Consider the following 15018-nt stretch of genomic DNA (forward strand, 5'->3'; position numbering starts at 1 on the left):
GAATGTAATTATTCCCCATGTGCATCATTATAAGGAAACTTTGTTGAATATTCTGAATTTAAAACAGGTGAACAAAGGGAGGTTCAGTTATAAGTCTTTGAAATTTGAGAGGTAGTCAGTGTCTTCCTAATTTTAACACACCTTCACAAAAGTAATTATTTCATGAAATGTATGTAGAAAACAACTGGAATTATGGAAGATTGCATATATCTTGTATTTTAAATCAAATCAGTCATAATCTGTATTTTGTGCCAGTTTTCTGGAAGTTATTTACTATATGTTACTTGAATTGAAGAATACTACAAAATATCTGAAAGAAATAGTAAATGTAAATGTAAGAAGAGATAGAAATTAGAAAAATAAAGTATGTTGTAGATTATTTTCCACTTTTCATAATTTTTCAGAAGTCATTTCTTCTAGTATATATAAAAACATAATGTTAATTGTGAAAGCACAAATCAGTATGTAAAAATAATAATTTATTTAAAAAAACAGTAAAAGTATATAGAATACTAAATAGCATGTGTTAACCATTGCAAAATCATTCCTCAAATTCATAAGCATAATACCTGGAGAAAAGCAATTCTCTAGTTTTTAAAAATGAAGTGCATTATATAAATTACACAAATTACAATAGAATGTTTAGTATATTTTAATATATTTTCAAAATTCTTTATTTCATAAAAATACAACTGAAGGACATAACTTATTTCTTAGAGAAATATAGCAGAAATAATATTTCTATCCTCAAAAAAATCTTCAGAGATAACTTCAAGTTTCAATTTAATTTTCCACATTTAAATTCATGTATTATGATTGTATGTTGCCAAGGTAAACTTATCTACCAGGCAAAATGCAAATTAAAGTTTATAATACCTGTAGCTAATGATCATGTTTGATATTAAATATTTTTATTCCCATCAGACTTCATGTCACAGATGTACAGAAGAATGGCAATCCAAGAGAATCATCATGATTCTTAAAATAAAATTTAAACATGATTTTTTTTCAGATTTCTTAACTTTAGTTCTATTTCTTTTAAAATAAAATAGTTTTAATTTAAAAGGTCTCTGCTTTTACTACTAAATATCACTTCATTTAAGCAGAAGGAATAATATACACATTTATCAAATTTAAAGAGCACCTGTTTAAAATAATTTGGAATATGTTTCCTCCAAATGATGAGAAGTTTATATTTTTTATATTTTCACCGTTCTATAATAATGTGCTGCTTGATATCAAATCTTACATAAAATACTGTAGTAATAGAATATTTTTCAGGAAAATTCAAGTATACAGTACATATAAGATATACATTATGTTTATATAGTTTAAAGTAAATGCTATAAAAATTCTATAATAAATTTTGTGTTTTTAATCATTCTTAATGATATAACTAGCCATTAGAGGCAAAAAAGTTAACTTCCATCATTAGATTTTGTTGATATGAATACTAAAAGTAGCTATTATAGGAAATGCTAGCAATTTCTCCTATTACTACATTTTTCAAAAAAAAAAAATCTCTATGGCCTAGAAAATAAAAACCAACACTTTATCATATTCTAATTATTCTAAGATATGAACATTTTGAAAATAGCTTATGGAATAATTAATATATTTTTGGAAATTCAAAAAAAATGTTATATTTAATTCTGGAATATATCAGGACCTCTTTTTTTCACCCCTGTCTTTTTGAATCATACTTTTTTTTCTCTTCCAAATAACATTTTACTTATTTTATGCTTTCTGTCAGAAATCTGGACATCATAATTTTTACTGAATCATGTTTTGGGTCTTCAATTAAAAATATTATTTCTGCTAAGTTTATTTTAATTGTGTGCCTTTCAAAGAGACTTAGAAAGAAACTTCTTCTCTTTCAAACTTTTTCTAATTTTTCTTTCCCAGACTTCTAGCCCTACAGTTCCAGAGGCTGACTGACTGAAACAGGTTGTACAGAAACTCCTGGGCATGTTGTTAACATCTGACACAGTGAGTGAGAAAAAAACAAGCAAAGTCACTGGGCAGGTTCAAAGAAAGTGGCAGCTTCTGGAGATGAAAAGTTTGTGTTTTTGCTAGTTGATAGTTATTTGCAACACACTAGTTAAATTCATATCCATTCACTTCTCAATCGCTTGCTTTCTCTCAACCACTATAATGCAAACCAAAAGGATTTTATGGATGTTTTTCATTGATGTGTGCAGAGCAAGTGTATCTTTAGTTAGTCCTGTCTGGCATTTTCCACAATGCTTTTAGTAGACAGCATCATATTATGTAAATATTTCTGGTTACTGTTTATGGAGGTTGTTGCCTAAATTTCTCTTTTGAGAAAGCCTTTAATGCTTTCACCCAGAATCCATGGAGGAGCCATCCGAGTTTGAGGAAGTTTAGTGATGCCCTTTGTACTTCAACTTTTAATATTAGGGCACATATTGAAACCATAAACACAATGAAAATTCAAAAAATATTCCAACGATATTAGAAGAATATGCCCCCTCCTTTTTCATACTTTAAGAGCCAAGGGCATGGGGAGTGGCAGGAAGAAACATTCTTAAGATCTGAGCCCTGGACGCCATCCTGTGAGTGCTTAAAACCCTTAGAAACGTGCAACCTGAAGAACACCCCCCTTGCGAAGTCTAAAACAATATTAGATTCCCAAAATATCGGCAAAGAAAGTCTTACCGTCAAACGCTTGCAGCAGGTTCCAGCTCAGACCCAGACTGAAAAGCTGAGCAGCTGGTGAACAAAAGTTTTAGCTTTTTTTTTTTTTTAAAACGAAGTCTGCAAAACTAATTTCCCTCAAAATAGGGCTCAATTTCCGTTAAAGAAAGCAGCGCTTACAAATGTCAGGATTCCTGATCACCCCCACCCCATCCCACCTCTGAGCAATGGAAAACAATTCGAACTTTCACACGGATGTAAAGGTTTATTGCGAAGCCACTATTCTGCAGTACGACTTAAAAGAATAGGGACATAGGCTGAAGCGAGGGTCTGGGCCAGGGACAAGGTTTTGCTCCGGAGACACTTCCCAAAGATTAATCAATACTTTTTTTGCTAATTCAAACCAGATGGCTAGTCTAGTTTGCTGTCCCCATTAATCCCATTAACAACTTCAAAGACTTGGTCCCCATCCTCTGGACACCTGAGACAATGAAAATAACAGGGCGACGCTGCTGGTGGCACATGCGCGGGCCCGGGCTAGATATGTGAGTGCCTATATTCTCTTGATGCGACATGTCCCAGGCAAGAGTCGGCTGTTCCTGCAGCTCATTATGGGAGGCTTGCTTGCCTTGTGTAAACGACTCTGCCCCCAGCCGACAATGTCTCAAGCAAGTGGCACCATCAAAGCGCAGCTGACGCTTGCACTAATTCACTGGTGGCAAGTTTTCTTACTCATTTTCTGTGATGCAAGATTGACCAGGGAGATCTGAAGCTTTAGTGAACTTTGGGGGATGTAACATTTCTAGTAAATACACCACGGCTGGGGCGGGGGAGGGGGTGCTATTAGCTGATTTATTTTTGAGCAGGATAGGGGTGATTTCTGCAGGGTAATGAGAAGACATGGGCTGGCTCCTGAGGGGAAAGAATGTGCGTGCAATCTACAGATCTCATGTGACCAGGACAAAGTCGCTTTGGAATATTCCTGACCCAGGAAAAGTTCTTGGTGGAAATTCAAAGGGACCAGAAAAGTAGGAGAGAGGGAATTTGCGGCAAGCAGGGGGAAAGAAACTCCACCAGGTACCTCAGGTGAAGATGTCAGGGCTGGACATCTGCAACTGTAACTGTCCCGTACTTTCCTCCCACCCACCCCAACAGGTCTCTCTCTTTTGACACCAGAATGGTCCTTTCCCGAACACAGAACGCATTTCTGCAACCTTAGACCTGGCCTCCGCGGCCATTAACGACGCACCCACAGACGCAAGCTGCAAAAAGCTAGGCGCGCCACTGCTCCCAGGGCACGAGGAGATGCAAAGTTTGGAAAACTTCCCCAAGCTCGCGCCTAACTAGCTCTGCTTCCCCCGCTCCCCACCCCCCGCCCCCACTTAATCCTAACGTTCCTTCCGTGTTCCTCAAGAGCTAGGCGCAATTCTAGCTTTCCAGCAGGTGACAGTGCCCAAGTGGCACTGACGAAACACCTTTCCTGAGAGAAGTGAGAGGGTGGGGCTCGGGGTGCGGGGGGTTGGGTGTGGCACAAGGGCCGCACTGCGTCTCAGCTGCGGGCGCCGGGAGAGTAGAACCACTGTCGCCTGGGGCCGGGATTTAGGCGCTGGATGCTCAGATCTCAGCGTTGGCGGCCGGCAGGGGCGGGCGGGCGTGGACGCTCTGTGTGCGTCCAGCCGGCGTTAGGAAGTGGAACTGGAAGCGCGGAGCACGCACTGAGCGGGAGTTTTGGAGGGAGTTTGCATGTGGTCAGCGCTGGGTTCCTAAGCCAGCCCCCAGCTCACATTACACTCTATTTATAACCTCTCAGAGCCGTTTACCCCTGAAAGCAGTTCTCTGGGACCACCTTCTTTTGGCTTCAACCTCTCCTACTCTTGACATCTGAGTAGCTCGGAGGGAAGCTCCTCCAGGTCAGATTGTTTATATGTAAAGGAGACTGGCCGCTAGGGCTCAGGACCGGGATTATCCAAGCTCTGCAGAAACGCGGGCGGCAGTTGCCTGAGGAGGGGGAAAAGTCACACGATTTCCAGTGAAAAAGTGACAGAGGGTGGTGGTGTTTGCAACTGTCGCGAAGTCTTCTGCCTGGAACCCGAGACTTGCATGCTATGGAACACCCGCTCTTTGGCTGCTTGCGCAGCCCTCACGCTACCGCGCAAGGCTTGCACCCGTTTTCCCAGTCCTCTCTCGCCCTCCATGGAAGATCTGACCATATGTCCTACCCCGAGCTCTCCACTTCTTCCTCGTCTTGCATAATCGCGGGATACCCCAACGAGGAGGGCATGTTTGCCAGCCAGCATCACAGGGGGCACCACCACCACCACCACCATCACCACCACCACCACCAGCAGCAGCAGCACCAAGCTCTGCAAACCAACTGGCACCTCCCGCAGATGTCCTCCCCCCCGAGCGCGGCTCGGCACAGCCTCTGCCTTCAGCCGGACTCGGGAGGGCCCCCGGAGATGGGCAGCAGCCCGCCGGTCTTGTGTTCCAACTCTTCCAGCTTGGGATCCAGCACCCCGACTGGGGCTGCGTGTGCGCCGGGGGACTACGGACGCCAGGCGCTGTCACCCGCGGAGGCGGAGAAGAGAAGTGGCGGCAAGAGGAAAAGCGATAGCTCAGGTAAGGACGCGCCAGGCACCTTGGGCGAAAGGGGCGGGGAGACGTCGGGAAGATTCACTGTAGTGAGACAGCAGGGAAGATGGTACGTGTCTTGCTCCGTCTGGCTCCCCGCCGCCAAATTCCGCGGGGCTGCCTTAGTCCTGGTATTTGGGGACACGTGTTTCTCCGAGGGCCGAACTGTAGCCAACAGCTCTAAGCTCTCCAGGGTTCAAACTAGTTTACCAGAGGGTTGAGAAAAAAAGGACAAGTGGCAGTATGTGAAATCGATTGCAAAGCGTGACCTTCTATCTGAGCGATGGGGAGGGGAGTGTGCCCTGGGATGCAGCATCCGCTGGGCGTGCGTGCGGTGCCGCTTCTTGATATTTCCCGTGCAAGTTCCCGACTCTGAGTGGCTCGATTTTTTCCATCGCTAACTGGATTTCCAAATTATTGCACAATATTTGGAACTTGCCATGGAACTTGGCAGAGCGTATGAGAAAAAAGTTTTAGTTTTTTTTTTTTTAATTCTGATTTCAGAGTTCTTTAAATAGCATCCTTTCCCAAATGGTAAAAAAAAAAAAAAAAAAATTCCCTTGCTGGGGAAGAAGCCATAATCTAGGAATTCAGAAGATTTTAAGAAATGTGCTTGAAAATTTTTAACAAATACGTGCTCAGATTTGAAGAAATACGAGTCTTAATAGTAGCTGTACTGTTGTGGTACTAATCTAAAAAAGAGAATCTGAGATTCAAAAGTAGAAAGTGGTATCTTCCTTCCATTGAGAATTATCGGAGACAAGTATCGGAAACAAGCAGCAACCCCAGCAGCGTTGGTTCTCGGTGACCCTGAGGCTGGTATGCGACGGTGCAGGCAGGAGGCACTGATCCTCCTGGGGATGAGTGCAGTAGCCACGCAAAGGGGGCTGCTGGAAGGCACAGCCTGACAAGTAAATTGCAACGATCCAGAGAAATTCAAGTTCTTCAGGCAACTCAGCAAAACCCTCACCTGTCTCATTGTGAAAGTGTTAAAGCGTACTTTACAATTAAGCAAGTGTTCTTCCGTAGCTATAGCACCGCAACCTGCGTTCCATCTTTTTGGAAAGTGGCATCTGTTTAATATAGTATTTACATATTTCCTGCCTCTGAGGAATTGGTCTAACAGTTCTAGAAGGTAATTCCAGATACTGGTGTGAAGGACTGGAAAAATGTTTATCTCTTATAACGCTTTAGGCAAGATCCCACATACATGACAATGATCGAGCCGCACTGTTTCGTGTTCTTTCCATGTTCTTTCTCAGCGACGCTGTCAATTGTGCTTCAGCCTGAGTTAGGGGTTGAACTTTTACTTTCCAAGGTCAGGGGTAAACTTTTAGTACTCGCTCACAAATTAGTTTATATCTAAGAAAGTTACCAAAAGAATCACTCATTTTTAATGGTTTTTACTAACCATAAGTGAAACTCGTAAGACAGCGAGTTAAAAGGTTAATCATAGCAAGAAGGTTTCCATATCCATTAGAAAAGTAGTCAATTTTAGATGTAGCGGTCCTTTAGTAGACATAGCATTTGATACCAATATAAATTTTTTGGAAACAGACCTCAGTTCAGATTTGTCAGCTCACTTTTGTAATTACCAGAAGCTCTTACGATTGATTCACTTTGCCTTCTGCAGTGAGAAATCTGTGTGATAGATTGTTGTTCCTTATGCTTCCTGAACTGAACCACTGCAACCAACTTTCTTAGGGCAAACTGAATTTTCATATAGATGTATGTTATTTGTACTGGGAGTAAACAGAGAAAGTGGGGTCTAAGAACTGGGTCCCTTAAATTATTTTAATAACTTTTCAAAGAAAATTGGTTATATTAATGGTTCCACTCTGTTTTGATGGGAAATAACCATATAACAAAATAAGTTTATCTTTACACGTTGAACCTGATAAAGTACTGGAAAAATAAACAAATGCAAAAGTTAACATCAGCTACATAAAGTATTGATAGATTACATTTTAAGTGGGAAATACAATTAGTTATCACCAAGGGTAGAATCACTGGGGAGTTAGAATGAGCGTTTCCTTGATGGAATATTTTGAAAGAAATTTTGACTAATTGAAAAGAAATATCACTGTAGTTTTTAGTTAAATATATGTGTACTCAATAAAAATAAAATTCAATTTCCAAATTTCGCTATTTGTATTCATTTCTATTTGTTGGATCTTTAGATAGATTTAAGTTCAAGGTATCTTTCTCCTGTGATGATATTGCAATTGGTCTTCCATAATTTATGTTCACAGCTATTTTTTTAATAGTATAAAGGCATCTTGATCCAGCAAAAAATAAGGGAATGTAGAAAATCACTATAATTCTTATGTGTTATTGACATATAATTCCTCATTGCTTCTAGCACACTTTTAATATTTCGATATTATTTCCAAAAATTAAATTAGTTTCTGAACTCCTGAAATTTTAAAATCATACTAGATGAAAGTCACATCAGGTCTAGTAGAGACCATTTATATTTTTTAGGCAGTTTATAGTTACTCTATTTACAGTTCAGAGTAAATGTAGTATGTAAATCCAGGGCTAAGTCAGAACCAAAATTCTGTATCATTGCATCTAATACCCAGATATCATGTATATGTGCATGACCATGTGGAATTTTAATAGAATTTTGTGCACCAGAAAATGTTGACAAACCAAATTTTATCCATGGCAATGATACTAAAACTACAATATGTAACACCAGCATACATTTACATGCATTTCCCTTCCAAACACACACATTTACAAACTCAAGAAGCTTGAGGATCTAGAAACAAATATTTATGGACTTTATTCTTCCATTATATTTTATTGACAATTGAAAATAACCAAGTTTAATAGAAGAGCACACTGTTATTTTTTATATGTGGTAAACATTTCTGCAACTTTGAGCCTGCTGTACTTTCTACTGTTATTAGTAAAGCCAACATCTGCCACTTCTTCAAAGGAACTCTTAAAAATTGAAACTTTACAACTGTACTTAAAACAATCTATACAAAGCAGGTGATCCTGAAAAAAAGTCTATAAATAGGGTGAATTACTTGGCTTCAATTACATTTGATTGTTTGCCAAGCAATGTAGTACTAGGCATAAAATACACACTTTCAGTGAAAATAACCAAAATAGATTAGTCAATCTAACTTTAGATTTTATGCAGATAATATACTCTATAAATATGGAAATATTTTCTATTCAAGTTAATTGAATAACTATAAGTACATATTTTATGAAAAATAAAAATTATATTAAAAAGGGAGTGATTTGGGGATGTGGATTTAACAAGGTTTTGAATCATATTAGTTTCTTGTAAAATGACAAATATTTTATTTATAGCTACAAGATCATAAAATATTTATTGCAAATTATGTCTGTCTATATGTCTGACCCTACAGGATGACAAGAATAACATTAAAAGATGGAAGTTAAATACAGGGTCTTACCACCCTAACTCTGGTATTATGTTGTAACTTTTCCTAGCTATTTCAATCATCGTGTTTTCTAAAGGGAAAAAAAATGTTACTTTATCTTTCACCTCTGTGTTGCTGGATTATGGTTTTTCAACAATTGCTTTAGAAGTTTAAAACTAGTCTATTAGGTCTTAGTTATTATAGGACAATGTTGAACAAATGAAATGTCTCAAATTCATAGAGTAAAATATCATTTTAAATTGTTTCTTGGAGTGGTATATTACTTTTAGGTGTGAACATTTTAAAATTGTGACCTGACATTAAAATCATCTAAGTACCATTGACCTGCATGCATGCTCTCAAGTGATCACACTCAAAAGTCAAAAGCAGCAATTTCTTTAGAATTAAGTGCTTTATTGTTGAAAGTCAGCAAAAAAAAAATGGAAGAAAAAATGCAAATAGAAATAGAAATAGTTTCCAGTTCTTTGTAAATATTTTTATTTATAGTTGGAAAAGGAAATATGTTAAATGTAGAGCACGGCACTTCTAAAATATTCATTTGGGTTAAAAACCCATTACTAAATATTGAAAATTTTAGTCTTTGTTTATAGTAATTATCAATGGAAACCATTATGTTGGCACCCTGTAAGCTTATCTTAACTAAAAAATAATCTTTAGATATATTTTAAGCATTACTGTATTTTCCTTCTGTGTTAAAAACACATATCCTTCATCACAGAGTTGGAATTTATAGTAACTTACACTATTTGTTGCATGACTTTAAGAGTCTAAGAAATTAATTTTAAACAAAAATGAAATATCAAAAGAGATCAACCCTTTCCCTTAGATTCAGGAGAATTTGGGAGACTAATTCCGTATTTATTGGAATTAACATTTTTTCACTTGGGAAATAACCTATGGATTGATTACCAGCTGAATTCTCTTACATATACTTGGCCTGGCAACGGTGCCAATTTTATTCATTTACTATCTTAAAAAATGGCAGCAAGAAATACAAAACAATAATGTGAGGGCTTTTTAGATTTTATTTCAAATGAGAAAAACTGATATAATGCAACAAAATATTTTAGTTTTAGACTCTGTTCGCTTGAGTAATTTTTTATAAAATTGCAGAGTGTATATCCTTTCCAAGTATTGCTATAGTGATTATAAACATCTATGAATGATAAATTTAAAGATAGAAAAATATTACAAAATAAAATATGCACAGGAATTCCTTAATATTTATTGAGTTGATAACTATGGATGAGACAGCTCTCTCAAATTTACTGTATTTTTGTAATATTTAATTTATAATAAAATATTTTATAGGTAAAATATATTAGTACATGAAGCAAGACTATCAGCAGTGACATTTCCCACCCCCCATTATAATCAAGATAAGAAAGATTAATTCTTGAGTGGCAAGTTAAATTATATTTCCTGTGTTATGTTATTGGTGACTGATTCCAATGGTTTATTTAAAAAAAAAGTCGAAACACAAACCAAGACCAAAGTCCACAAATTAGAAATGGAGGTAAGTATGATGTCTTCCCTGTTCAACCTATTTAAGCAACAAAACACATTTTATTGTCACAACTTATTTCTCTGTAGTATGTGTTTTAGTCATTAATATGGTTTAGTCATCACTAATAACTTCTTTGGTAATGTTGTAGAAAAACTGAAGCACTAACGTCTTTCCTATTTTTGTGATACTTATGACTATTTCTTGGAATAGCTGTATTAAGCTGAAAATCCCTGATAAACATGGAATAACAATAAAGAAAAGTAGTTGCAGAACTTTCTACACTACTCCTAAATCATAGTCATAGTCATAGGTGAGGTTCAAAATCCAGCTGGTTGAGACTTCGCAGGATATTTTCTTTCTTTCATGGAGTAAGACTTACAATGGTAAAGGTCTGTTAGGTCTCAGTCTTCAATTAGCATTACCTTTGTTGAGGCAAAATTAATTTAACTGTTGACCTTTCCTCTCTGGTTTTCCACTTACATTATAAAAGTGTAGGAGATTCATGGTCACTTTAAGGAAGTTACATTAGATAGTATTTTTTGATACAAAATAATAATGTATCTATTGAATCATCTGTATAAGTTTTGGACATTGTTTTTATATTTCAGAGTATTTCTATTTAAAGCCTTTAATATATTTTTATTAAATTAGCAGAAAGTTACTTGGTAAGAGTAAATGTTCATATGTGATTGAATGGGTCAATTATTTTTTCCTCTATATTTGGCATTTTAAATACACACTTATTAATAACACCTTCATGTATAATGTTACATTTTCCACAGCACTATAATATTTCTGAATTTATATGTTACTGTCTATAAATTTGGTCTATGTATTGGAATATTGGTTTTTATAAGATTCTGAAAATATTTTATAGTATGTTCTTTGGTCTCTTACATGTGCATATGAACCAGAATAATCAGGTAAAATCTGTATTAGAAGTATATATTTTTGGAAAGGGTTTGTATGAGTGAGAGGAAAAGTTCTTCAAAAATAATCACCTTGCTCTCTCTATACTATATAGATTTAAAAATAATAAATTGGATCTTTAGCTTATATGGTATTGCTATACTACTTTTAAAAACTAGCATTTTCTTAAAAGTTTAATGATTATAAATATTTGTGTATTTTGGTGACAATTCTTACATCCTTGGAATTTTTACTTTTACTACAAACATACCATAAGTTTACTAGGTAATATTTGCATAGTAAACATGCCATGGTTTTGATTAAATATTTAAATTCAAAAAGTGTTTCTCTTCAAAAATTTCATAATTTTGATGCAAATATTTCAAATGTATTTAAAAATCCTATTGTTTTTTTTCATAAGTTTTCTTTCTAATATGTTATAGGTATGTTTCTTGAAGCTTAGGTAGGGACACTCATTGAAATTATGAGTACAAGGTATTTCTTTTGCTAGTTTTAAGTTTCTATTGTGTTTTAGTAGAAAGGAAGGCAAGGTGAAGATGGGCAAAGGGGGGAAATGGGACATTCATAATAGTGTAAACAATAAAAATAAAGTTAAAAAAGGAGAGAGTGCTGAATTAACAAAGACATGGCATCAATAATTAAAATCATACTTTAAAATAATCAGTCCATGAAGAGATACACACATATTAATAGATAGAATTCCCAATTTAATTACCTGATAACAGATCATTTGAACTAGAGCACCCACATTAAACACCATAACCTGATGTTAAATATTCCAGCTACAAAATAAAATATGAGGCTTGGATTATATGCAGCTGTGTGGAGAGTCCAGCAGGCTGAGGCTGCTAATCAATGATAGTCATTGAAGTTAAATATGCCAACTCTCCTGCAGTTTTGTTTTCTTTTTTTCCCTTCTAGCTCATTATTTCCCACATGCCACAAGAGATTTCCATAATACTATAAGAAAGAAAGTCTCCAGTTATCTTACATGATTGTGGGCAAGAAAATGATTAAGATGAAGTCATCTCTCAGGCTTTGCGGAAACCTGGAGGCGGGTCCAGCTTAGGTTGGTGGATGCCAATAGAATTTTAAAGGCCTGGAATTTTGCTCTTTGAAAATATAGCCTTCAAGCTTTGCCAGAAATGACACCCAAATAAAAACTTATTTTTGCGAAGTGATAGTTATTCGTAAATGTAGTAGTGAAATGTGTTCAGTGTCTGCCGTGATGGCTTCCTCCACTGTCTGGACTGCACAGTAAACTTGGGTAATTTTTCTTAGCCTCTTGAAAAACTAGCAAATTAAACTGGAGTGTATTCTTGTTAGTTGAAAAAAATAAAATGGGTAAGGACTCTTATCAAATAAACAATGAATACCAAGTTTTTCAGATGATTGATTTTATTTTGGTAGCAAAATCACGTGGTTCAGTAAAATAGAATTGTGCTATCAAAAACTTAGTGGGAACTAAATAAATAAAATGTAGCTTTGATTTTGTAAGAAACCAGTAATTTGGCGAATGGCTTTTACATTTTAAGAACCATGTAGCCCTGGCTGGGTAGCTCGGTTGGTTAGAGCATCGGCCTGACACTCCAAGGTTGCATGTTGGATCCCTGGTCCGGGCACATGCAAGACTCAACCAGGGATTCAGAGATGAGGGGAACAACAAATTGATGTCTCTCTCTTGAGAATCAATTTTAAAAATTTTTAAAAAGAGCCACCTGAAGAGAATTTTACTTACTAATTAAGTAGATTGAAATTAAGTGACATCTCTCCTTATTTCATTTTTTTCCAAAAATAAAATGGGCTCTCAATGTGTTTACTGCTTTTCTCGATTAAAATCTGTGCAGCTACAGGTGTAAACTACATATACTTTGGAACATTTCTTCTTATTTGAAATATAAACATGTCTGACTGCATTAAACTAGACAGCATGTAGATGTAAACTATTGAGACAGATTGAAATGACAGGAAAGGCAGAGGTTAGGCATGCAAATCTGAGGGCCTGCTCCCATTCACATTTTTAGGATTACCATCTTTTCAGAATTCAAGGAATGATAGTTACCATTTCTTCCAGAACTATTCTTTGTTCCTGCAAATACAGCTTTGCCAAATTTATTCTTGGATATCCAGAAGCTTGGGAAAATTAAAAGAAGCAGCACCACTCTTTTTTGCATATTTAGGCATTAGCTGATAAATGATGAAGGGTTTATCTTATTTCTTAGTCATCCTATGAGACAAGGAAATAGGTGACACATTCAAAGATATGATTTAAGAGAGTTTGATGATAACTGTTTGGTGATGGGTAGCATGTAGGGAAGCAATAGGAAATGCTAAGTCACCCAGGGCCTACCCACAGCTGGAAAAATAATAATGTCTCTAAACCTGAATGGGCAAGGAGAGAGAGTTTTTTGTAAGAATCCAGAGTCCAGTGGGAGGCACAAGAAAGGAGCCTCCTAGGAAAGTTAGTACCTCAAGTGGAAGATTGCAGGTGATAGCAAATATCAATCCAGTAATCCGTCTTCGTGCCTTCCAGTCTCCTTCTGTTGCCTGCATTGGCCAAATGCACTCGGAAGACATGGAAGGTAAGCTCATGAGTCCCAGTAGCTGACATCCATAGAAATCAATCTATAGGAATACAGGCCTCAGAGGAGTGGCCAGAGTAGATCTAGGAGAGCACAACACCTCACTTTGTCTTTTACTAGCTGTGATTTAACTTCTCTGTACCTTAGTTTCCTAAAAATTATAGTGAGTTAATAAACATAAATCACTTAGAACAATGTTTGGCTCAGGAGGTGTCATTTTTTTTTTTCATGTATCAATGTAGGTGCAATTACGGCATGGGTATGCACCATCTGCAAACAACTTCTGATTTATGTTGCCTGTATATTTATATTTTACTACAAACAATGCTATAGAACATGTTGCTTGCTTAAGAGGTCACTGAAGATTTAAAATAATCTACAACTGCCCCTCAAATTGTAAGTAGCATGCTATTTTCCTGAAATGTAGGGTGAGTTCTAGACCAAGTTGTGTAAAAGGCTCAAGTTGCCTTTAATTCATCGCCCTTAGGATTCTCATTCCATAGCTCATTTTGCTTGGGTATCTCCTCACCTTCTTTCTTATGTGTATCCTGCCATTTCTCTCTCGAACACCTGTTTTCAAGAGGAATGGAGAGAGGGACATTTGGTCAACAGGGAATAGAACTTAAACCAAAAACATTAAACCAAAGGGATTTACATATGATAGTGATATTTCAGGTTTCTGTTTCAACTGTTAATTTGTAGGTGGGGTGTGACATTTTCTTGCTGTGCTATAAAGTTTATTGCAGAAGGAATTTATGTATCGTAGCTCTTTGTTATTTCTGGTGGTTCCATTTGGAGACCCTCATAAATGGCAAATAAGCAAATACCACTAAAAACTAAAAACGCATAATATCCCAAATAAAAGCATAAAAACCATTTTAGTTTAGTGATAATTTCTTTTTTTTTCAGAGACAATAATTTACTTGTGTGTTTATTTATTTCTTAAGTGAGGCCAGAGACAAAAGAAAAATTCACCAGAGTTGCAAATTCTGAGTGATTAGTTAGTTTTACTTTATTTAGCTTAGTCAACTCTCCTTTACCTACTGTTCAATGTGGGCAATTCAGAAATGCATTTTAGAGAAATTCTGAATTATTGTAGTGATGGGCTGTGGCAATTGCTTTTGAATAAAGAGTAGAATTGAATAGTGTATTTAAGTTCTAAATGCTGAATTAACTCTTTCAAAACTCCTAGATTCAGGACACTTTAATCCCTAAAATAAAAGAAGCTCAGAAAACTAGTGCTCGCTTCTTTGCTAGATAGTGGAATGCTGGGAGGAAGTAG

The 15018-nt window shown here is 36.4% G+C and overlaps 1 protein-coding gene across 1 annotated transcript in view; it reads left to right on the forward strand.

Moving 5' to 3' along the window:
• Positions 1 to 4400: 4400 nt before the first annotated feature.
• Positions 4401 to 15018, forward strand: part of MEOX2 (mesenchyme homeobox 2) — a 66068-nt gene continuing 55450 nt past the window's right edge. Inside the window, exon 1 of the mRNA XM_045828069.1 lies at positions 4401 to 5277. Coding sequence (XP_045684025.1) covers positions 4764 to 5277 — 514 coding nt within the window. The 5' untranslated portion in view covers positions 4401 to 4763. The remainder of the gene's footprint in view (positions 5278 to 15018) is intronic.

The sequence above is a fragment of the Phyllostomus hastatus genome, unplaced genomic scaffold, assembly GCF_019186645.2.
Source record: "Phyllostomus hastatus isolate PE091 unplaced genomic scaffold, TTU_PhHast_1.1 phas_scaffold_78, whole genome shotgun sequence".
Classification (NCBI taxonomy): domain Eukaryota; kingdom Metazoa; phylum Chordata; class Mammalia; order Chiroptera; family Phyllostomidae; genus Phyllostomus; species Phyllostomus hastatus.